The sequence below is a fragment of the Ammospiza nelsoni genome, chromosome 26, assembly GCF_027579445.1.
Source record: "Ammospiza nelsoni isolate bAmmNel1 chromosome 26, bAmmNel1.pri, whole genome shotgun sequence".
Classification (NCBI taxonomy): Eukaryota; Metazoa; Chordata; class Aves; order Passeriformes; family Passerellidae; genus Ammospiza; species Ammospiza nelsoni.
The window spans coordinates 1118334-1141380 of record NC_080658.1 but is presented as its reverse complement, the minus strand read 5'-3'; the positions used below and the strand labels follow the sequence as shown (position 1 = coordinate 1141380).

Genomic DNA, 23047 nt, shown 5'->3' with positions numbered 1-23047 from the left:
TTAATGAGGGTTCAAGCCGCAGCCGGCAGGGAATTGGCCCCGGCTCCTCTCCCCGGGAATTGTTTGCTCAGGCAGCGCGGAGCTGCCAGCCGGGCCACCTATGGAGGAAGGAAAACACCGCTCCAGACTGCGCCGGCACCTCCCGGAGCCCTTATCTCATCCCCGAGCCCTTATCGCATCCCCGAGCCCTTATCTCATCTCCTCCCGGAGTCTGGGAGCGCCTCTTCCCCAAGGATCTCCCTCCCAGCCTGGCACTCCCGGCTCGGGGAGTGGCACCGCGGCATGGTGGAACCCATCCCTGAGCCGGGCCGGGCTCTGCTGCCCCGAACCCCTTCCCTGGCTGGGAAAAGCAGGGAATGAACACGGGGAGAGCATTTCCCGGCCCTGCCGCGGCCACCCGGGCTGTCCCCGCTGTCACCGGGGCTGTGCCCGCTGTCACCTCGCCCTGGTGGCGCTGCCGGGCCGCCCCTGTGGGTGCCAGGCTGGGAGAACCTGCCAGGGCTGGAATTCCTGGTGGGCTCCGTGCTCTCCTTCCCACTCCTCTGGGACAGCAGCAGCTCCCGAAATTCCCCATTTTCCCCGTCCTGGCCTTGCTGTGCATCCCATGGGGAAATCCCAGGGATGGAGGCCTGGGAAGCTCTGGAGGATGAGGAGGAAAATGTTGGAATTTCGGATCCAGGCCCAGTTTTGGAGCAGTCGGGATCAATCCCTGTCCTGCTCCTCACCCAGGGGACGAAAGGATCCTCTCCAAAGCTCCTCCCGAATTGCTGCTCCCCAGGGCCCGATCAAAGGGGATCCCAGGATATTCCCCGGCTGGGAAAGGTTTTCCTGCCCTCCCCGCCACGAGGAGGAGTTCAAAGCCCTCCTTTGTCTGCGGAGCGCTTTGAACCCGGCCCCCGCAGGGAAAGGAGCCCCCGGGAGCGTTCCCTGGCCCTGGAATGCTGCTCCGAGCCTCAGTTTCCCCTCTGCCGAGTGGGGCTGGAGCACCCCCGAGGTTTCCCTGGGATCTGTTCCCGTTCCAGGGCTCGTTCCCTGCTTTCAGCACGGGCATCCCGCGGGTTTATGGGTTCGGGGTGTGCCTGGAGCTCCTGTCCTGCAGGAAATCCCACCAGGGCCGTTTCTTCCCAAACACACCCGGGGGTGAGGGGGAGCTTCCCAGATTTCCTGAAGGAAATGGTCTGACCCCAGAAATCCAAGGAAAATGCTCCGAGCATCCCAAAGTCCAGGAGTGCCCCCGTGCCCTGGCCGAGGGTGAGGTTTGGGCAGAGATTTCCCGGCTGTTCCCTCCTCCACCATTCCATGGAATCCCCGGGATTTCCTGCTTTCCTGGCAGCTCCCAGGATCAACGGAGACACCAAACCTGCTCCGGGGTCTGGGGAATCCCATCCTCGCTCCCCAGAGGATCCCCTGGGGCTGGAAAACCCCCCGAGCCTGGATGTGATCCCAGAGAAGATCCCGGCGGTGTCCCGGGCACTCCTGCCAGTCCAGCAGGAATTATTGGGAATTATTGGGATTTATTGGGAATTATTGGGAATTATTGGGGATTTATTGAGAATTATTGGGAATTATTGAGAATTATTGAGAATTATTGGGAATTATTGGGAATTATTGAGAATTATTGGGAATTATTGGGATTTATTGGGAATTACTGGGATTTTTTGGGATTTCTCGCCCCCTCCCCGAGGTCAAGCTGGGTCAGGAATTTTTCCCAGAGGTGATTCCTGGAGCCTCCTGCTGCTGTGGGAAAGGCTGGAGCGATTTTCCTCCTTCCAGAGAGGAAAATCCCGGCTGGAGCTCCCTCCTGATGGTGCCACCTGAGGAGCGTGCAGATCGGGATGACGGGAATCGCGCCAGGAAAAGACGCAAAAGCTGCTCCCAAATCCCCCCGAGAGGCCGCCATCCCTCGGCGCTGCAGCGGGGAAGGATCCCGGAGCTCCGGAAAGGGTTAATCCCATCCAGGTGAGTCCTTTCCAAGCCGAGCTCATCGCAGCCCCGACCGCAGGCTCCCAGCGCCGCCGGAAAAGCTCCGTGCGCTGCGAAGTCAGGACTTGCTCCCGAGGAGCGGCTCCGGTGTCACCTGGCGGGGCCGGGGACGCCTCCGGGGCCGCGGGATCGGGTTACGGCAGAGGAACCGCCGCTGGAATTGGCCGCAGCTCCCGGCCCGCCGCATTCCAGCTAAAAACGGCGCCGGGCTTTGATGTCCCGCTCCGGAGCCGCGGGAGGGGCCCGAGCTGACAATTCCCCGCCGCAGCCTCCTCGCAGCGCCGGCAATCAAAGGCCAGGAGGGGCGGGATGAAAGCGGAGCCGGAGCCTGGCACGGGGGCAGATCCCGCAAGGAGCCGGAGCCGGGCTCCTCTCGGGCACGGGAGGCTCCGGGAGCCCGGCCCGGCTGCGAGAAGGGAATGGGAACGAGCCCGGAGAGGTTTCTGCGCTGCCCGGCTTTGAAGGGCGGCCAGGAGCGCTGGGAACAGCGCGGCCGTGCCTGGGAATGGGCTGGGATGGGCCCGGTCCGGCCCGGGATGGGTCCGCAGGGGGAACCGCGGGGAGCCAGGGACGGCTCCGGACTGGAGCCTCCTCACAGGAGCGGTCCCGGGCCAAAAGGGACAAATCCGGGTCAGGGCTGTGCCCTCGGGGCTGCTCTCTGAACTGGGAGGCTCCAGAGAGAAGCTGGAGCGCTGGGATGGGATGGGATCAATGGGATGGGATGGGATGGGATGGGATGGGATGGGATGGGATGGGATGGGATGGGATGGGATGGGATGGATGGGATGGGATGGGATGGGATCAATGGGATGGGATGGGATGGGATGGGATGGGATGGGATGGGATGGGATGGGATGGATGGGATGGGATCAATGGGATGGGATGGGATCAATGGGATGGGATGGGATGGGATGGGATGGGATGGGATGGATGGGATGGGATGGGATGAATGGGATGGGATGGGATGGGATGGGATGGGATCAATGGGATGGGATGGGATGGGATCAATGGGATGGGATGGGATCAATGGGATGGGATGGGATGGGATGGGATGGGATCAATGGGATGGGATCAATGGGATGGGATCAATGGGATGGGATCAATGGGATGGGATGGGATGGGATGGGATGGGATGGGATGGGATGGGATGGGATCAATGGGATGGGATGGGATAGGTTGGGTGGGATTTCCTAGCTCCCCCCCTGCATTGGCCTGGATTGGGCTGGGTGGGATTTCCTCCCTCCCCCCAGGCTTCCTGCACCGCCCTGGGCAAACCCATCCACTCCTTTTGTGCTTTCGTTGTGTTTTGTGCTTTGTCCTCGCAGTTCCCGCATCCCGGGGCCCATCCTGGTTCCTCTGGGATCATCCCTCCCTTTACAGCATCCCGCTCTCATTCCTGGCCTCAGATTTCCACAACAATTCCCGATTTCGCACCCAACGAGGCGGAGATTCCCCCTCCGAGCCCTCGGGGGCTGAGCTGCGGCTTCCCCGAGCTCCCGTGGCCGGGGGGGATGAACCGTGCCGGGTTCGGGGGCGCGGAGGGGCCCTGGGCTCGTTCCAAGCCCCGCTATCCGAGCCTGCCCCTGCCTGCACCGGGACCGGCCCGGGCGAGGCTCCTCCCGCGGCTGCTCCCGCAGACCGGCGGGCACCGCTGGGAACCGCGGGATGCAAACAGAAAACACCGGGGCGGCTCCGGTCCCTTCTTCTCCCGGCCCCCGAGGGCTCCCGGTCCCGGCCAGGAAAGCAAGATCCAGCCGCGGATCCAGTGGGAATTAATCCAACCCGAGCATCTCCCATTTCCTCCAGCCGGGAATTCCTCCCTTCCCTTTGCCCCCGAGCGTTTGGAATCCGAGGGTCCGGGAGCTGCAGCCACCGGAGCAGGTTCCCCGTACTGATCGCAGCCCTTCCCTGCAGGTTCCCTGTATTGATCGCAGCCCTTCCCTGCAGGTTCCCTGTATTGATCCCAGCCTTCCCCTGCAGGTTCCCCGTACTGATCGCAGCCTTTCCCTGCAGGTTCCCCGTACTGATCCCAGCCTTCCCCTGCAGGTTCCCCGTATTGATCGCAGCCCTTCCCTGCAGGTTCCCCGTACTGATCCCAGCCTTTCCCTGCAGGTTCCCCGTATTGATCGCAGCCTTTCCCTGCAGGTTCCCCGTATTGATCGCAGCCTTTCCCTGCAGGTTCCCCGCACTGATCGCAGCCTTTCCCTGCAGGTTCCCCGTATTGATTGCAGCCTTCCCCTGCAGATTCCCCGCACTGATCGCAGCCTTTCCCTGCAGGTTCCCCGTATTGATCGCAGCCTTTCCCTGCAGGTTCCCTGTACTGATCCCAGCCTTTCCCTGCAGGTTCCCCGCATCGCTCCCAGCCTTTCCTGTGCCTTTTCTCCGAGCTCTGCATTCCCTGGCCGCCGTTGCCTCTTCCCAATCGGGGATCGGGGCAGTTCCACCCCGACCCCGGCAGCTTTTCCCAGGAAAGAAGGAATTTTCTCACTGGGAAGGAGAAGAAAAATTTCATTTTCGGTGTTTGGCTGGGAACGCATCCAGACACAGGGAAAGGGAAAAAAAACCCAAAAAACCCAAACAATCCAAACCTCAACGTTCCCTCTTCCAGATCCACTGGAAAAATAAAATTAATTCTTGGAAAGAGCACGAAGGAAATGGTTTGGTCCCAGACTGGTCCCAGTCCCGAACTGGTTTTGCTCTAGCACACACTGAGCCCATCCCAGGGGTTTCCCAGGGGAGGGAACCTCTGGAATCAGCGGCGGGAGATGGAATTCAGGCCCTGGCTTTGGACACCCTGGTCCTGGAGCCTGGAAATCTCCGGGCTGGGACGGGGCCTCGGCCCCACTGGGGGAACTGGGACGCGCCGGGACCCGAACGCACCCGCGGCCGTTCCGGATGGGATTCCTTGGAAAAGCAGGAATGAGGATGCGCCAGCGCTGGCCCCGGGGCTGAGCAGCAGGAGCGGGGGCCAAGTCCCTCGGCAGCCAACACAAACGCGGAGCGAATCCACCCCAAATTCCCCCCGGCGGGAGGAGGAGGCGCTCGCAGCCAGGAGCTCCCGGCCCGCAGCGCTCCCGGCCCCGGCAGCCGCTCCCTCCCCGCCGGAGCTGCCCCGGGCCGGGACAGGAGCGGGATCGGCCTTCCATGGGGGAATGGTGTGGGGCTGGGCTGAAAACGCAGGGAATCGGGGCTGCCTGAGCCCCCAAGGGCAACAAAACCCTGTGTCCGTGTGTCCGTGTGTCTCTGTGTCCGTGTGTCCCTGTGTCCTTGTGTCCCCCTGTCCCTGTGTCCCTGTGTCCCCCTGTCCCTGTGCCCAGTGTCCCTATGTCACTCTGTCCCTGTGTCTCTGTGTCCCCGTGTCCCCGTGTCCCTGTGTCCTTTTGTCCCTGTGTCCCATGCCGGCTGCGGCTCCGCAGCCCCAATCCGAGCGGGAATTGCGGTTCCCCAATCCGAGCGGGAATTGCGGTTCCCGGGCTGGGTTTGGAGCCGGGACGAGCAGCAGGAGGATAAAAGGCTTTTCCTTTTTCCTGCCCGGCTAAATTTAAACCCAAGCCCCTTTCATGTGCCAGGGACGTAACTGGAAGCAGCTGCTGAGCTGGGAATTCTGCTCCAGAGGCGGCTCTGGAGCTCCTGGGATGGGATGGGATGGGATGGGATCAGCCCAGGGATGGGGCCAAGTCTTGGGGCTGGTCCGGGTTCCAAATCTGCTCCCGAGGGAACGGCTGTGGTCCCTCAGGCAGCTCCCCTCTGCGGGTGATAGCAAATCCCAAATTCTGCTCAGTGGAAAAACTTCATTTTGGTGAATAAAGAAATAAAATTAAAAGGAGCTTGAAAATAGGATTTCAGGAAAGAGGAGTTTTAACCCAGGAGAAATCCCAATCCCAGGGCAGCTCTGGGAATGGGGACAGCCACCAGCAGCACTTCCAGCATCAAATCCAGGATTTTGGGGACAACCAGCTGGGAATTTGCCCCCAGAGGGACAGAACGAGGTGCACAGCACCCCGTGCTCCCCCAAAACCCCCGGTTTTCCAGCTGGGCCCAGCCCAGCTTCCCCATCCCTCCCACACTGGGAGCACTGGGATCGCTGTGGGGCCGGCTCGGGGCTCGCTGCCAGCCCTGGCCAGCAGCTCCCGCTCCTCCCGGCCCTTTGGAGACCGGGATTTGCTGCTTCCCGAGCCCGGCACCTTCCCCGCTCCTCCTGCGGGGGCAGCGGGCCCGGAACAGCGAGAGGAAGGGAGGCCAAAAATATCCCGTAATTACAGAGGGACGGGAATGGAGCCCGGCCGGGCAGAGGCAGCTCCAGCTCCAGGCTCTGCTCCTCGGGAACTGCAGGAGGAACATTTCAGGAAGATCCTCCATGCCCTGAGCCCCAAAATCCCTGGGGTGGCTGCGAGGAATTGCTGGGGGTGTCAGGAAAAGGAGAGAGCCCCGCGAGAGCTCTGGGGTGCCAAACACCTCTGGCTTGGCCGGGGTGTCCTGGGGTGTCCTGGGGTGTCCTGGCCTGGCCTGGGATGTGCAGAAAAAATCTCATCCTGAGCCCATTTTTCTGCAAATTCCTATTTCTTTCTTCTCCCATTGGGATGGAGATCAGAAGCCACAGCAGCAATTCCCATTTTCAGTTTGGGATGAGAATCCATCCATGGATTCAACCATCCATCATCCCTCCATCCATCCATCCATCCATCCATCCATCCATCCATCCATCCATCCATCCATGTATCCATTATCCATCCATCCATCATCCATCCATCCATCCATCCATGGATTCCATCCATCCATCCATCCATCCATCCATCCATCCATGGATCCATCCATCATCCATCCATCATCCATCCATCCATCCATCCATCCATCCATCCATCATCCATCCATCCATCCATCCATCCATCCATCCATCCATCCATCCATGGATTCCATCCATCCATCCATCCATCCATGGATTCCATCCATCCATCCATCCATCCATCCATCCATCCATCCATCCATCCATCATCCATCCATCATCCATCCATCCATCCATCCATCCATCCATCCATCCATCCATCCATCATCCATCCATCCATCCATCATCCATCCATCCATCCATCCATCCATGGATTCCATCCATCCATCCATCATCCATCCATCATCCATCCATCATCCATCCATCATCCATCCATCCATCCATCCATCCATCCATCCATCCATCCATCCATCCATCCATCCATCCATCATCCATCCATCATCCATCCATCCATCCACCATCATCCATCCATCCATCCATCCATCCATCCATGGATTCCATCCATCCATGGATTCCCTGATCCCTCCCTCCCTCCTCACCCTGCAGTGACTCACAGGGAGCAGCAGCAGCTCCTGGTGAATCACCAGCAGCTCCTGATCCAGCCGGATCCGCAGGCAGAGCTCCCCTGGATGATCCCGGTGTCCCAGCCAGGCCCTGCTCTGCCCAAACAACACCAGGATTCCATGCAGAGAAACCTTTCCTGATGATCCTGGGGCCTTGGAATGGTTATTGGGATTTTGGGATCCCACTTGGGATCTCTGGGTGATGATTCCTGATGATTCCCTGATGATTCCCTGATTCCCCACCAACGCCCTGCACAGCTGGGAATGGCTCAAACACCCAGCCCAGCTCAGGAATTGTCCCTCTCCCCGTGCCCTTCCCACGCCCCCAATATCCCTCTCTTTTTACCCAAATTCCGGGATGAATTCCAGCCAAAGCCACGCCGAGCTCCCGCAGGATTTCCTGCCTTGCCCGGGGAAGCAGCACCCTCTGCTGCCCTTGCTGGGATCCCGTCCTGCTGGAAAACTCGGGAAGGTTTTCCCTCACTGACACTTCCTGGAGCGTGGCTCACCAGGAACTCACTGGAATTGCCCAAAACCCCAAATTTTGCTGGGATCCTGCTCCTTCCCAGCTGCCCAGGGCCTCCAGAGACAGGAGAAGCCTCCAGCTCCTAGCTCAGGAGCCCAAACTGGGAGAACTGGGAACAGCAGCTGGTGATGAGGGGCTGGAATGGGTTTTCCTGGGAAAATGTGGGTGCTCCATCCCTGGAAGTGCCAATGGCTGGGATTTAGGATCCCGCCATGCCAGGGGTGGGAATTGCCAGGATTTAGGATCCCTCCATCCCTGGAAGTAACAACGACCAGGATTTGGGATCCCTCCATCCCAAGGGTGGGAATGGCTGGGATTTAGGATCTCTCCATCCCAAGGGTGGAAATGGCTGGGATTTAGGATCCCTCCATCCCAAGGGTGGAAATGGCTGGGATTTAGGATCTCTCCATCCCAAGGGTGGAAATGGCTGGGATTTAGGATCTCTCCATCCCAAATAATTCCAGAGCTGCAATCCCAAAGCAGGCCCGGTCTCAGGAACGTTCTGGCTCCCTGGGCACTGCAGGAAGGTGCCAGCCCTGCCTGGGCTCTCAGGAAGGTGCCAGCCCCCAGCTCTCCTCAGGAAAGCCACAGCAGCCTTTGGCATCCGTGGTTTCCTGGCCATGTTTTCTTTGCCCTCTCCTGGCTCCCGTTTTCCTCCTGCACCTCGGGCGGTTTTGGGGCCGCGTGGGCCGGGCTGGGGAGGGCAGGAAAGGCTGAGATAATGACAGAGGATGGGCCCAGGAATAGAAATAGAGCTGCTGCTCTGCCCTGGCCAGGAGAGGCTGTTCCAGCTCCTTCCGTGGCTTTGGGATTGTCCCCGTGGATGGGGGATGACAATAGGAACAGCTGAGGTCACTGCATGGATTTAGCTCCTGTCCCTCCCTGCTGCCCCCGGCTCCTTTTGGGGACACCGGCCCCTGTTCCCCACCACATCCTGCCCCAAACCACCCCAGCGAAGGGAGAAGCCAGCAGGAATTCCAAGCAGGAACCAGTGAGCGAGCAGCTCCTGGAAATTCAGGGAGATCTCGGGGAATTCTCCTCCAGCAGCTTTCCCTCGGTGTGGGGAAAACTCCTTCATGGAAAAGGGGGAAAACTCCTCTGGTCCCAAGGACAGCCCCAGGTGCCAGGAGAGGTTCAGGATGGGTATCAGGGAAAATTCCTTCATGGAAAAGGGAAAACTCCATGTGGGGAAAACTCTTCTGGTCCCAAGAACATTCTCAAGTGTGAGGGCACATTTAGGATGGTATCAGGGAAAATTCCTTCATGGAAAAGGGGGAAATTTCATCTGGTGGTCCCAAGAACAGCCCCAGGTGCCAGGAGAGGTTCAGGATGGGTATCAGGGAAAATTCCTTCATGGAAAAGGGGAGAATTCCTTCATGGAAAAGGGGAAACTCCATGTGGGGAAAACTCTTCTGGTCCCAAGAACATTCTCAAGTGTGAGGGCACATTTAGGATGGGTATCAGGGAAAATTCCTTCATGGAAAAGGGGAAACTCCATGTGGGGAAAACTCTTCTGGTCCCAAGAACATTCTCAAGTGTGAGGGCACATTTAGGACGGGTGTCAAGGAAAATTCCCTCAAGGAAAAGGGGAAATTCCATGTGGGGAAAACTCTTCTGGTCCCAAGAACAGCCCCAGGTGCCAGGAGAGGTTTAGGATGGGTATCAGGAAAATTTCCTTCATGGAAAGGGTTCAAAGCAACTGTTCAGAGCAGGATTTTTGGGAAATACCCAACCCCGAGGCTGCTCCAGCCCCAACCCCCAAATCCCCAAATGCCCAGGCCTGGGGAGGGTTCAGAGGGCCCTGGGGACAAGGGGGAAAGGACAAGGCAGGGCTGCAGCAGGAACATGCTTTTATTGAGGAGTGGGGACAGGAGCAGCAGAGCCCAGCGGGGAGGGGAGCAGGAGCCTCCCCCTGCCCTGCTGGGACATCCCTGGGATCTGAGCTGGGGACAGCAGGGACAGTAATGCCCACGAGGCCCACGGTGAGCACCGAGGGGGTGGAGGTGCTCTGGGGCTCCAGGAGAAAGGCAGGGGACAGGAGGGGACAGGAGGGAACCAGGAGGGAGCTTTTCCAGCCAGGATGGGGCAGTGGTTGCTGGGAATGGCTCCCACCTTCCCAGGAGTGCTTCATTTCACACCCTGTTCCGCGAGGAATCACTGGGGTGGAGGAAATCAGCACTGGGAACAGGGAATCCAGCACTGGGATCACTGAAATCAGCCCTGGGATCAGGAAATCAGCACTGGGAACAGGGAATCCAGCACTGGGATCACTGGGATCACTGGGATCACTGAAATCAGGCCTGGGATCAGGAAATCAGCACTGGGAACAGGGAATCCAGCACTGGGATCACTGGGATCACTGAAATCAGGCCTGGGATCAGGAAATCAGCACTGGGAACAGGGAATCCAGCACCGGGATCACTGAAATCAGCACTGGGATGGAGAAAATCCAGCACTGGGATGGAGGAAATCAGCCCTGGGATCAGGGAATCCAGCACTGGAGATCACAAATCAGCCCTGGGATCAGGAAATCAGCACTGGGATGGAGGAATCAGCACTGGGATCACTGAGATCAGTACTGGGGTCACAAATCAGCCCTGGGATCACTGAAATCAGCACTGGGACCAGGGAATTCAGCCCTTCCCAGGCTGTCCCTCTGTCAGTGACAATGGAGCCACCCAGGGACGGGTGGCACAAGGACAGTGGTTTTACTGGGAGCCCATTTTGGGATATTTCTGCTGATGGGAGGGAGGAATCAAAGCTTTTTCTTTTTCTTTTTTTTTTTTTTTTTTTTGCTCTACCAGGGATTCCATCCCTCCCTGGAGCACAGCAGCCCAACAGCTCCTGGAATTGGGGCTGGGAGTTCCTGTGGCTCTTTGGAAAAGGCCAAAGTTTGGATTCCTTCAGCCTGGAGGGGAAAACAGCTCCAATAAAAAGGGACCTGCAGTCCCAGGAAGGCTGCTCTGGGAAAAACATCTCCAGGGGAATACACTCAGCAGGTGCTTTACGTACAGGAACTCAGCAATTCCACGAGATACACACCAGGAAAAAATGGGAATTCTATCCAGAGGTGCTTCCAGCAGGGCTGTGGTGGCCCCAGGAGGGGTGGCAGGGACACCCAGGGACTCCCTCAGGTGCAGGAGGTGCAATTCTGGCCGTACAACAGGAACTAAGTGAGGATCTGCTGGGTCCTAGGGAAAACTGCTGGGAGAGGGGCAGTGACGCCACTACAGCTATTCCAGGCATGGGGCAGAGCAGTCCCAGCAGGGCTGCCCCACAGAAGCGTTTCCAGCACTGTCCCAGCCCCAGGGGAGCTGCAGGAGGGACAGAGGGACGGAGCAGGACAGCAGGGACAGGGACAGGCCCAGCAGCCAGAGCTCCTCAGCTCCCCGGGGCTCCCAGACCCCTCCAGTCCTCGCGGCCTCACTGAGGCCGAAACTCCCGAGTTCCTCAGAACTGTGGGGACACGGGGCCAGGCCAGGCCAGCCCGGTGACCCGCCCTGGGGACACTGCAGGGCCAAGCACACGCATCCTCCTCTGCTGGGGACACCTAGGTGCCCTTGGGAGGGGTCCACTTGAGGCAGCTGGGATCCATGGTCTTGTTGCTGTTGGACCTCTTGGCCTCCTTGGCGATCCACTCATCAATCAGGTCCTGGGGACAGCAGGGAGGGGAGCTCAGGGGTGACCCTGGTGGGGAATCAGCCCTGGACAGCACCCCAAAGGCCATTAATGCCTCAAAGGAATGGCAAAATAACAGCAGAGGAACACCAAAATAACACCAAAACAACAGCAGAGTTACGCCAAAGCAACACCAAAACAGCAGCAAAATAACAGCAGAGAAACCCAGGAAGCCCTGATTCTGAGAAGGAAAAGGAGAACCCAAGGAATTCCTGATTGCAGCAAGACACAGGAGGAATGGGGAACCCAAGGAAATCCTGATTCCAGAAAGGGAAAGGAAAAAGGAAAAAGGAAAAAGGAAAAAGGAAAAAGGAAAAAGGAAAAAGGAAAAAGGAAAAAGGAAAAAGGAAAAAGGAAAAAGGAAGCCCTGATTCCAACAAGGAAAAGGAGGAGAACCCAAGGAATTCCTGATTCCAGCAAGGAAAAGCAGGAAAACCCATGGAAGCCCTGATTCCAACAAGGAAAAGGAGAATCCAAGGAAGCCCTGATTTGGGAAAAGGAAAACGGAAAAGGAAAAAGGAAAAAGGAAAAAGGAAAAAGGAAAAAGGAAAAAGGAAAAAGGAAAAAGGAAAAAGGAAAAAGGAAAAGGAAAAAGGAAAAGGAAAAAGGAAAAGGAAAAGGAAGCCCTGATTGCAGCAAGAAAAAGGAGGAATGGAGAACCCAAGGAATTCCTGATTCCAACAAGGAAAAGGAGAACCCAAGGAATCCCTGATTGCAGCAAGGAAAGGAGGAATGGGGAACCCAAGGAATTCCTGATTCCAGAAAGGAAAAGGAAAAGGAAAAGGAAAAGGAAAAGGAAAAGGAAAAGGAAAAGGAAAAGGAAAAGGAAAAGGAAAAGGAAAAGGAAAAGGAAAAGGAAAAGGAAAAGGAGAACCCAAGGAATTCCTGATTCCAACAAGAACTCAAGGAAACCCTGATTGCAGCAAGGAAAAGGAGAACCCAAGGAATTCCTGATTCCAGAAAGGGAAAAGGGAAAAGGGAAATGAAAATGAAAAGGAAGCCCTGATTCCAACAAGGAAAAGGAGGAGAACCCAAGGAATCCCTGACTGCAGCAAGGAGAGGAGGAGGTGCAGGGAGGCCCCCCAGGCTCACCTGTCTCTTGAGGACCAGGTGTTTGCCCTTCCAGTACTTGAGCATCTGCAGGGCCTGCAGGGTGCTGACGATGTCCACGGGGTTCACAGCGGTCTCCTGGCTGATCTCTGCAAGCAGAGCCCAGCAGAGCCTCTGACACAGCCCCAGAGCCCTGGGAGCACCAGCTCAGTGCCATCCCCTCAGGAACATGGGGCTGGGCAGGGCTGCAGGGGTTTGGGGTGCTGGGTTTGGGATCTGGAACAAATCCCCTGAGAGAAAATGCAATCCTGCTTTTCCAGGGTACCTCACATCCCCAGGAACTCCCAGGTGCCACCAACAGAGAAATGCCATTAAAAAAAGGCCAAATATTCTCAATATTGGCTGCTGGAGCCATTTTTTTGTCAAAATAAAAATTCTAACACACAGCAGGACGAGGCTTTTGGCTGAATATTTTTTAAATTGTCATTTTTTTCATCAAGCAGCCAATTAATCTTTTAAAATGCTGCACATGGCCCATCTCTGCTGGTGGCAGGGCTGGGAAGGAGCCGTTCCCAACACCCCATGGAATTCAGTGCTCCACACTGGGTGGGTGAGGTGGGCTGAGAGGCTCAGGGGTGATCCCAAACCCCAAACTGACCTTTGATGGAGATCTCCTTGCCCTGGAAGTTGTGCAGGTACCGCAGCAGAACCTCCTTCCAGTAGCTCCTGTAGCTGATCAGGCCCAGGTCGGACAGGGGACGCTCTGGGGAGCCAACCTTCTCCTCTACCTTAGACAGCAAATAGCCTAAAAATATAAAAATAACCACATCTAAACCACTCAGAAACGAGGATGGGATCTGCTCCAGCGTGGCAGCAGCCAGGTGAGATTTCCTGGTGGAGCTGGAGGGATTTCTGCCCAGAATTTGCCCCCACACTCACTGAAGTCAATGAGCATTTTGCCATAGCCTTGTCTCATGTACTGGGGCATGGTCAGGATGCAGGACACGTTGTAGTTGAGGAAGGAATTCTTCTCCTGGAAACAAGAGCAGACAGCAGGGAAATCAGAAATTTTATTCCTTTAACTGTCTTACTCCAAAAACAAATCACGGTGATTAATATTTATTTTCATGTATTTTTCCCCACGTTCCTTCCCAGTTTCTTTCTCCCCAATGAAGACACCACTCTGCTTCCTGGCAGTAGAAATCATGGTGATTTCTTTTTTAATTTATTTTTATTTTAAGATCTATTATGAATATTATTTAATATTTATTTTTGTGTATTTTTCTCTACATTCCTTCCCAGTTTCTTTCTCCCCAATGAAGACACCACTCTGCTTCCTGGCAACTCCAATTCCTTGGAGCTGGGTTGGTTTTTGCTGGGAATGAGAAAAGATGGAGCAGCACAGCACCAGCAATCCCTCAGCAAACACAACAACCCTGCAGCTCAGCCTTGGACTTTCATCTGCTCCCAAAAGCTGCAAATCCTGAGGCTGCCAAAGGGATTCAGCGCTCATGAGGGGCCCTAAATCCATTTTAGTGAGGTGTTTTGCACTGACCTTGGAGAAATACCCAATCAGGTGGCAGCCAGTGTTGTCAGCCTCTGTCATGACGTAGAAGAGGAAGGGTTCCACATCATAATAGAGGGTTTTGTGGTCCAGGAAAAGCTTTGCCAGCAGACACAGGTTCTGACAGTAGATCTGGGCACACAAAAGAGATGCAGGTGTTTATCCCAGTGGGATACCCCAAGATGCAGGTGTTTACTACAATGGGATACCCCAAGTGAGGGCAAAACAACTTGGGAAAGGACAAAAACCCCTCAGAATCATCTGAGAAATGATGGGGAAACGGAGCAGCTGGGCCAGGACACAATTCCATTGGTGATGGAGCCTGGATCCTGCCCCTCACCTCTGCTGAGAGAGACACAGAGGGAGCTGCTGGAGTAGCAGCAAAACTCGTGCAGGAATGGCCCAACTGCAGCAGCCCCTCTGTGAGCAGGGCCACAGGGCCACCCTGGCTGTGTGTGGGGCCACAGGGCCACCCTGGGCCTCGGCAGGGCCACCCAGGTCCCGCTCACCTTGTTTTTCTTGCCATCCACCTCGAAGACAGAGATGGAGCCCTTGCGGTAGATCTCGTCCCCCGGCGGGTGCTTCCAGACACACTTGGCCTGGGACAGGGACACAATGGGGACTGTCACTGCTGGCCTGGGGACAGCAGCTGCTGCAGGGGACAGGGAACTGCAGCCGGGTGTCAGACACTGCCGTGTGCCCGGGCTGAGCCTGGCTGGGCCATTCCCTGACCCCACAGCAGCGTTCCCAGCAGGACTGAGCCCTCCCTGACCCCATAGCAACATTTCCAGCAGGACTGAGCTCTCCCTGACCCCACAGCAGCCTCCCCAGCAGGAATGAGCCCTCCCTGACCCCATAGCAACATGTCCAGAAGGAAGGAGCCCTCCCTGACCCCATAGCAGGACTTCCAGCAGGAATGAGGTGTTCGCTGGTCCCACAGCAGCCTCCCCAGCAGGCCTGAGCCATTCCCTGATCCCACAGCAACATTTCCAGTGGGACTGACCCATTCCTTGGTCCCACAGCAGCGTCCCCAGCAGGAAGGAGCCCTCCCTGGTCCCACAGCAGGACTGAGCCCTCCCTGACCCCGCATCAGCATTTCCAATAGGATTGAGCCATTCCCTGACCCCAGAGCAGCCTCCAACACAGGAATGAGCCATTCCCTGACCCCAGAGCAGCCTCCAACACAGGAATGAGCCATTCCCTGACCCCATAGCAGGACTGAGCTGTTCCCTGACCACACAGCAGCCTCCCCAGCCGAACTGAGCTGTTCCATGACCCCATAGCAGGACTGAGCCCCCACAGCAGCCTCTCCAGCAGGACTGAGCCACTCCCTGACCCCATAGCAGCACTGAGCCCTCCCTGCCCCCAGAGCAGGCTCCCCAGGCAGCCTGGCCCCAGCCCTGACCATGTGCCTGCGCAGGATGGTCTGGCTCTTCATGTACTTGAGGCAGAACTCGCACATGTAGAGGCGGCCGAGGCGCGCGTACTCCTCGGGGTAGGGCGAGTGGTACCACGTGTCCAGCTCGTAGCGCCCGAACGCGATGGTCTTGATCATGTTGCTGCCCTCGGTGATCTGCCCCTGCAGCCTCAGCTTCTCCTGCCCCGGGGGGAAAGCAGGGAGAGCCACAAAGTGAACCCCGAGCAGCAGGAGGGGAATTGGGGTTTGTTTTCCTGCAGGAGATCTGGTTCAAGTTTTTTTGATTCGTTTTTCTTTAAATTTCTACAGATCCTCCCTCACCACTCCCTGCTCCTTTCCTGATCCCCAGGGACAGGACACAAGTGCTGTGAGAGCAGCTGAGGGAGCTGGGGGTGTTTTTGCTGGAGAAAAGGAGCAGGAGAGACCTCCTGGCTCTCCATAGCCCTGACAGGAGGGTGCAGCCAGGCTCTGCTCCCAGGGAACAACAGGACAGGAGGACACGGCTCCCAGCTGTGCCAGGCTGCCCATGAGGAGGAATTTCCTCCCAAAAAGAGGGATTGGGACTTGGAAGGGGCTCCCTGGAGGTGTTTAGAAAGGCCTGGATGTGGCCCTTGGTGACAAGGTGGTGTCAGGTCACGGTGGCACTGGGTGAGCTCAGAGGGCTCTTCCAGCCCAGTCCATCCTGTGGCTCCGTGACACAGCCCAGGGCTCTGCCCCAGGTGCCCCAGCTGGCCCAGGAAAGCATCAAAGGATCCTTTGATCCCTCTCTGGAATGGGATGTGGCTTTGGGAGGCTCCTCAGGAGCTGCAGCAACACCAGCCCATGAACTCAGTCACAGGCTGAGGCTGAGGTGGCTTTTGCTGTCACCAGCCCTCAGCAGGGACACTGAAGCTGTCCTTGTCCCCTGGGAGCACCCCTGGAATGTCACCACACATTCCTGAGCGCAGAGCTCAGCTCCAGCACTCCCTGGGGACAGCTGGTACCCCTCCATGCTGCCTTCCAGGTCTCACAGAGCCCTGGGGCTGTGCTGGGGCAGGGTCTCAGCAGGTCCCAGAGCCCCCAGAGCTGTCCCTGGGGCAGGGTCTCACCAGGTCCTCGGAGGCGCGCGCCTGGGCCCTGCGGAACAGCTCCAGGTCGTACTCGCTGGTCAGGTTCTCCAGGAGAGGCTCCCTGGTGTTGCCATAGGTCTGCCTGTGCTCCTGGGAAAAACACAGCACAGCTGCTGGGTCCTGCAGGGTGACTGGGAGAGTCACACTCCATCCCAGGGGGGAATGAAAGGATGGAATTCCTGATGTTACCATGTATTTCTCCTTCTGCTCCTTGCTGAGCCCCGAGTTCCTCTTCTTCCTGAGCTCAGCCACCTTCTCCTTGTAGCGCAGCTGCCTCTCTGTGGGGGCCTGAAAGAAAGCCCAGGTGGGGCCTTGAGAGGCTGCAGCCCCCCCAAAGCTCCCCATTCCCTGCCCACCCCAAGGAATTCCATGCTGGTGCCATTCCACAGGGTGTGAGGCAGATCCTCTGCTAATCACAGGGCACTGCAGCTGCAGCCCAGGAATGCAAAGCAGGAAATTTTCCTTCCACCACAGGACGGGGTGAGCTCCGTGCTGGGGAACAGCTCCCAGCTGACTCAGGGACTGGGAAATGTCATTGCCCTGGTTTGGCTCTCTGCTGCTTACTCAGAGGGAAATTGCAGTTTACAGCTCTGCAGGAATTCCTGCACATCCAAACTCAGGGGAAGGATCATGCCCAGAACACAGCTCTGCCTGCTCCAACCTCTCTGAGGGGATGCAGGGAATTCCCCTCTGGAATGGCAGCAGGGCAGGCTCAAGACTGCCCCAGCAGCTCCCAGGATGTGGAGAAGGGAGCCCAGGCCCCTCACCCTGTGCTGGCAGCTGGCAGCTGGGGCTGTGCCCTCACCTGGTGCCTGGTGGCGTGCCTGTTGTTGTCATCCTGCCTGTGGGCCAGCATCCGCTCCTCAATCTGCTTGTCCCGGCTCTGTGCTCGCACCTGGAGGCCAAAATTCACCTGTCAGGGCTGCAGCCACCCCCTGTCACCTCCTGACACCCCCTGCCCCTCCAGGTGTGACACACAAACGCCGCTGCCCCACAGCCAGGCACAGCAGCACGCAGGAGTGAACTGTTTGCTGCTCACACATCACAGGGCTCAGCATTTTACCCTAAAAATCCCAAAGGAGGAGACATCAGAGGGCAGAACCATTCAGGTGTACCTTGCACTCATCTGCTGAGAGGTTGTGGTACAGAGGGCACCCCGAGATGGAGAAGTGGCGCTCGTGCTTCCCGGTCAGGTGTCCTGCAAGGGGTCAGAAAAACAACAAAACCTGTGAGAAATGGCCCCAAAGAGGTGGAGGAAGTGTCCCACAGGGGCAGATCCCTCACAGTGGTATAGGGGAAACTTCCTGGTTTGAAAATGAAGGAAAACCTTTCTCACTGTAAACCAAAGCAGCCAGGGATTGCAGTGCAATAATAATTTGGCACTGAAATCCTGTTTGTGGCAAAAACCTGGGACATTTCCTCCCAGACTTGTGCTCACCCTGCCATCTGGTTCCTCAGGATCACTGACAAGGGGATAAGAGGAGGAAATTTCCTGGTTTAAGAAGGAAGGAAAAGCTTTCTCACACTAAGCCAAAACAGCCTGGGATGGTAGTGCAATAGTTTGGCACTGAAATCCTGTTTCTGGCAAAAACCTGGGACATTTCCTCCCAGACCTGTGCTCAGCCTCCTATCTGGTCCCTCAGGATCTGACAGGGGGATAAGAGGAGGAAACTCCCTGGTTTAAAAAGGAAGGGGGCATTCCCTGCCCCTCACACTAAGCCAAAGCAGCCTGGGATGGGAGTGCAATAATTTGGCACTAAAATCCTGTTTCTGGCAAAAAGCAGTTCCCTGCTCACAAACCTGGGACTTTTCCTCCCACACCTATCAGGTTCCTCATCCTGCCACCCCTCCAAAACAGAAAAAAACCCCTCCAGGAGTAACATCTTTGCATTTATGCCTCACACCCCATCCCCAGACCCTCCCTTGGCATTCCTGCCCCAATTTGTTTCCAGGATTCACACCTCCCAGAGCAGCAGCCCCGGGGCAGGGCTGCCAGGCCAGGGCTCACCCAGGGAGTTGCAGCCGGGCGTGGGACACTTCATGTTGAAGTTGTAGCTCTCGTGGAAGCGGCGGCGCTTGGGCCGGTGCGAGAGGTCGCTGCCCGAGTCCTTCAGGGACATGTCCTTGGCCAGGCTCTCGTCGTGGGACACGTTGGGGCTGGAGATGTCGATGTCCGACTCCGAGGAGGGCGCGTTGCCCGTGGGCGTGCGCGGCGGGGACTCGTCGTGCTCGGCCGCGTTCTTGGTGTCTGGGTGGGAGCACAGGGGACAGAACTGAGGGGAGGGATCCCAAAAACACTCCCAGAAACGCCTCAGGGGCTGCACAGAGCCTCTCCCACCCTGGGAGCAGCATTTCCTGCCCGTCTGGGCACCAACACAGCATTCCTTGCCCATTCGGGTGCCAGTGCAGCATTCCCTGCCCCTCTGGGCCCCGGTGCAGCATCCCCTGGCCCTGTGCAGCATTCCCTGCCCCTGTGGGCACCAATGCACCATTCCCTGCCCCTCCAGGTGCCAGTGCAGCATTCCCTGCCCCTCTGGGTACCAGTGCAGCACTCCCCGCCCCTGTGGGTGCCCATGCACCGTTCCCTGTCCCTGTGGGCACTAACAGAGCATTCCCTGCCCCAGTGCAGCATTCCCTGCCCCTATGGGTGCCAATGCAGCATTCCCTGCCCCTGTGGGTGTCCATGCACCGTTCCCTGTCCCTGTGGGCACTAACAGAGCATTCCCTGCCCCAGTGCAGCATTCCCTGCCCCTGTACCATTCCCGGCCCCTGTGGGCACTAACAGAACATTCCCTGCCCCAGTGCAGCACTCCCTGCCCCTCTGGGTGCCAGCGCACCATTCCCTGCCCCTCTGGGTGCCCATGCACCATTCCCTGTCCCTGTGGGCCCCAGTGCACCAGGTTCTGCCCCTGTGGGCACTAACAGAGCATTCCCTGTCACTGTGGGCACTAACAGAGCATTCCCTGCCCCAGTGCAGCATTCCCTGCCCCTGTGGGTGCCCATGCACCGTTCCCTGTCACTGTGGGCACTAACAGAACATTCCCTGCCCCAGTGCAGCATTCCCTGCCCCTGTGGGTGCCCATGCACCATTCCCTGCCCCTGTGGGCCCCAGTGCACCATGTTCTGCCCCTGCGGGCACTAACAGAGCATTCCCTGTCCCTGTGGGTACCTCTGTCCGAGAAGTCCACGGCCTGCTCGGTCTCGGAGCCCGAGGAGCGGGTCTGGCGCAGCGGGTATTTCTTGGGGGTGACAGGAGCTGGCTGCTGCTGGCTGCGGGTCACCCTCCGCGTGGAGTACACCGGCTCGTCCGGCCCGAACGGCGCCGCGCTCCGCACCGGGCTGGAGTCTGTGCACACAGCGGGAATGCAGGGTTACACACGGGGACACCGTGAGGGACACCACAGAGACCATGGTGACACCACGGGCACACCACAGGAACCACAGTCATACCATGGGGACACCGCAAGAACCGCAGAAACACCAGAGAAACCATGGGGACACCACAGTCACACCATGGAGACTCCACAGTTACTCTGGGGGGGCACCACAGGAGCCACGGGGACACCACAATCACACCACAGGAACCACAGGGACACCATAGAGACACCACAGTCACACCACAGCACCCTCAGGTCCCCCCTGCCCCGCACTGACCAACCCCCCGTGGCTGTGTCACCCATGTCGCCCATGTCACCATGCTCCGGCCTTGCCTGATAAAATCTCATGACACTTGGAGCAATCTGGAGTGCCACCAGCTTTCTCCAGATTTAACAGCTTAATTAACCCATAATTACTGCCCAGCTCTCATTTGGAGAAGCAAAGATCCCTCAGTTTAGATAAGAACCATAACCCTTGGGAACAGCAGGATTGCATGTGGTGTGGAGCTGCACCTGGGATTTTGTGTGTGGGGCTGCAAGAGCCTTCTCCTGGTTTAAGGAGGAGCCTTTATCCAGTTTAAGGAGAAGCTTTTCCCTGGTGTAAAGAGAAGCTTTGCCCTGATTTAAGAAGAAGCCTTTCTCTGGTTTAAGGAGGAGCTTTTCCCCACTTTAAGGAAGACCCTTTCCCCAGTTTAAAGAAGAGTCTTGCCCTGGTTTGAGGAGGAGCTTTTCCGTGGTTTAAGGAAGAACTTCTCCCTAGTTAAAAGAAGAACCTTTCCCCAGTTTAAGGAGGAGCCTTGCCCTGGTTTAAGGAAGAGCCCTTCCCCATTTTCAGGAGAACCCTTTCCCCAGTTTCAGAGGAGCCCTGCCGTACCCTGGTAGCTCTGGCTGAGCCCTTCCCTGGTTTAAAGAGGAGCCTTTCCCCAGTTTAAAGAAGAACCTTTGCCCGGTTCCAGGGGAGCTCTGGCTGAGCTTTTCCCCAGTTTAAAGAGGAACCTTTCCCCATTTTCAGGAGAAGCCCTCCGTACCCTGTGAGCTCTGGCTGAGGCGGGCCGAGGAGCGGGTGACGCGGGCGGATCTCCGGGAGGTGCCGTCGCTCTCGGAGCTGTCCGTGTGCTCGGGGTCCGTGGAGAAATCCGAGTCCTCCGTCCCATCCGAGCTGCTGCCCGCGTTCCTCTGCAACAACACGCCGCGCTCAAAAACTGCACTTACGCTAAAAACTACAGAAAATGAATGAATATTTCACGTTCTCCACGTCCTCCCAGCTGCAAGGGGGACCTATGTGGTTTAGCCCAAGCCAAGAACTCTTTTTTCCTTTTCTTTTTGTGTCTCCTGCTCTGCCAGTGAGGAGTTTCCAAAGCAAACCAGGACAGGGGATCCCTCACAGCCAAAGGGATGCTCCCAGCACAGGGTGCCATTCCCAGGATATAAACTGCAGGAATTATCAGAATTATCAGAATTATCCCAAAGCGGGGGCAGCAATCTGGATGTCGGAAGGCGGTCTGGCATTGGTCAGCAATTGCAATTTTTTCTCCTATCCCTTTCTGTTATCACCTTTATTTAACACTATTACAGCATTTTACTTCATTTCTCATTTATTAAACCGTTCACACTCCAGCCTAAAACCTTTAATTTTGTTCCCCCTTCAATTCCAGGCTTGTGCCTAATTTCGTGAGGGGACACCGAGGGTCTGGGGGTGGCGGCAGGTGCCGGTGGGGTCTGGGGGCGGCTGCGTGGGCCCGGCGCGGGCAGGGCCGTGAGGGGGCGGCGATGGCGGCGGCCGTGAGGGGAGCGGGGAGGGCGCGGCCGCCATGAGGGGATGAGGGGGGTTGGGGGGGGGCGGCTCGCGCCGGTGGCGGGAGCGCGGCCTCCGCGCCGCTTTGTTTTGCACCCAGCGGAGACGCGCGGGCCCGAACCAATCACAGCGCGCGTGGGCGAGGCCTAAAGGGAGGCACACCAATGGCAGCTCGAGGAGCAAAAAGGTGGGTCCGACAGAGCGTGATTGACAGCGAGTGGCAGCCAATCAGCGCGAGGCTTGCTCCCACGGCAACGTCAACCGCGGGGGGGCCGCGGCGCGGTGGGGGAAGGGACAAACAAGGCTCGCGCGGGGAGGTGACCGTTGGGGGCGGGGATGGACAGCGGCAGTAGCCAATCAGCGGCCAGACTAGCATGGACACCCGTCCAATAGACGGCCAGGTCTCCGGGCGCGTGTCCAATCGGGAACGGCAAGGGGCGGGCCCAGCTGCCGGCGCGGGGGAGGGGAAACGGTAGCCGTTGGGGGTGATGAGTGACAGATAGAGCGACCAATCGGCGCGCCGCTTGCTAATGCTCCAGCCAATCATAGAGCGCGGGAGGCGGGCGCTGGGGGCTCAAGGCCGCTATTTTTCCCCCAGTTTTGGAGCCGGGAGAAGGCGCGGAGGGGCTGGGGAAGGGTAGAAAGCAGCGGCCCGAGCCCGCCGGTCTCCCCGCCGGTCGCCTCCCGCGTTTCCCGGCCGCGCTTACCTTCCTGCGCTGCATCCTGGGCGGGGGTAGTGAGGTTGCCTGGTCCCCGGCGCCCGCGGCCCGCGAAGCGGCGGTGGCCGCCGCGGTGTTGCTACTGGCGGACTCCGTGGTGACAGCCGTGTCCCCCGCCCTGCGGCACGTCTGCTCCTGCGGCGCCAGCCCCGATCCCGCCGCCGCCAGCCGCTGGTCCCTGCTCGGTCCCTCACGCTTCCGCCGGGACGCGGCCCACACCCCCGTCACGTGACCACGCGCCATCTTGGAGCCGGGCAGGCGCCGCCGGCACTGAAGCCGCGCGCCGCCATCTTGGATTGGGGCAGCGGCCGCCATCTTTGATAAGGGCGCGAGGCCCGCGGGGTGTGGCGCGCCCGTTACCGGCGCCGCCGTGTTGAGTGCGGGCAGAGCCGAGGCGGGAGAGCTCCCCGAGCTCCCTCGTGGTGCGAAGCCTCGAGAATTGCAGCACCGGGAGCTCCTCCGTGGAGCCTGCGGGAAGCGGTG

The 23047-nt window shown here is 58.1% G+C and overlaps 2 protein-coding genes across 2 annotated transcripts; one reads left to right on the top strand and one right to left on the bottom strand.

Annotated features, from left to right (window-relative positions):
* Positions 1-356: 356 nt before the first annotated feature.
* On the top strand, positions 357-3878 carry LOC132084011 (MAPK-interacting and spindle-stabilizing protein-like). Its single transcript, XM_059489006.1, has 2 exons — positions 357-470; positions 3309-3878. The coding sequence occupies exons 1-2, from the start codon at positions 357-359 to the stop codon at positions 3876-3878; spliced, it is 684 nt and encodes a 227-aa protein (XP_059344989.1).
* A 5810-nt stretch (positions 3879-9688) lies between these two features.
* On the bottom strand, positions 9689-22772 carry KAT7 (lysine acetyltransferase 7). Its single transcript, XM_059489082.1, has 15 exons — positions 22553-22772; positions 21079-21226; positions 19843-20019; positions 18682-18921; positions 17789-17871; positions 17479-17568; positions 16863-16961; positions 16653-16763; positions 15553-15744; positions 14657-14746; positions 14139-14279; positions 13523-13616; positions 13242-13388; positions 12626-12732; positions 9689-11507 (listed from the first exon to the last, which is right to left on the bottom strand). Exons 1-15 carry the CDS (start codon positions 22565-22567, stop codon positions 11406-11408), a joined length of 1836 nt encoding a protein of 611 aa, XP_059345065.1. The 5' UTR covers positions 22568-22772; the 3' UTR covers positions 9689-11405.
* Positions 22773-23047: the final 275 nt, after the last annotated feature.

What these genes read in the sequence shown, in the direction of transcription:
- LOC132084011 (XM_059489006.1), top strand. Translation starts at nt 357, where the DNA reads ATGAACACGGGGAGAGCATTTCCCGGCCCTGCCGCGGCCACCCGGGCT. An exon ending in GGCGCTGCCGGGCCGCCCCT is followed by an intron (nt 471 to 3,308) that starts GTGGGTGCCAGG and finishes TTGTCCTCGCAG; the next exon opens with TTCCCGCATCCCGGGGCCCA.
- KAT7 (XM_059489082.1), bottom strand. An exon ending in GCCCGGCTGCAACTCCCTGG is followed by an intron (nt 17,872 to 18,681) that starts GTGAGCCCTGGC and finishes GACCCCTTGCAG; the next exon opens with GACACCTGACCGGGAAGCAC. An exon ending in CAAGGAGATCTCCATCAAAG is followed by an intron (nt 12,733 to 13,241) that starts GTCAGTTTGGGG and finishes CTCTGCTTGCAG; the next exon opens with AGATCAGCCAGGAGACCGCT.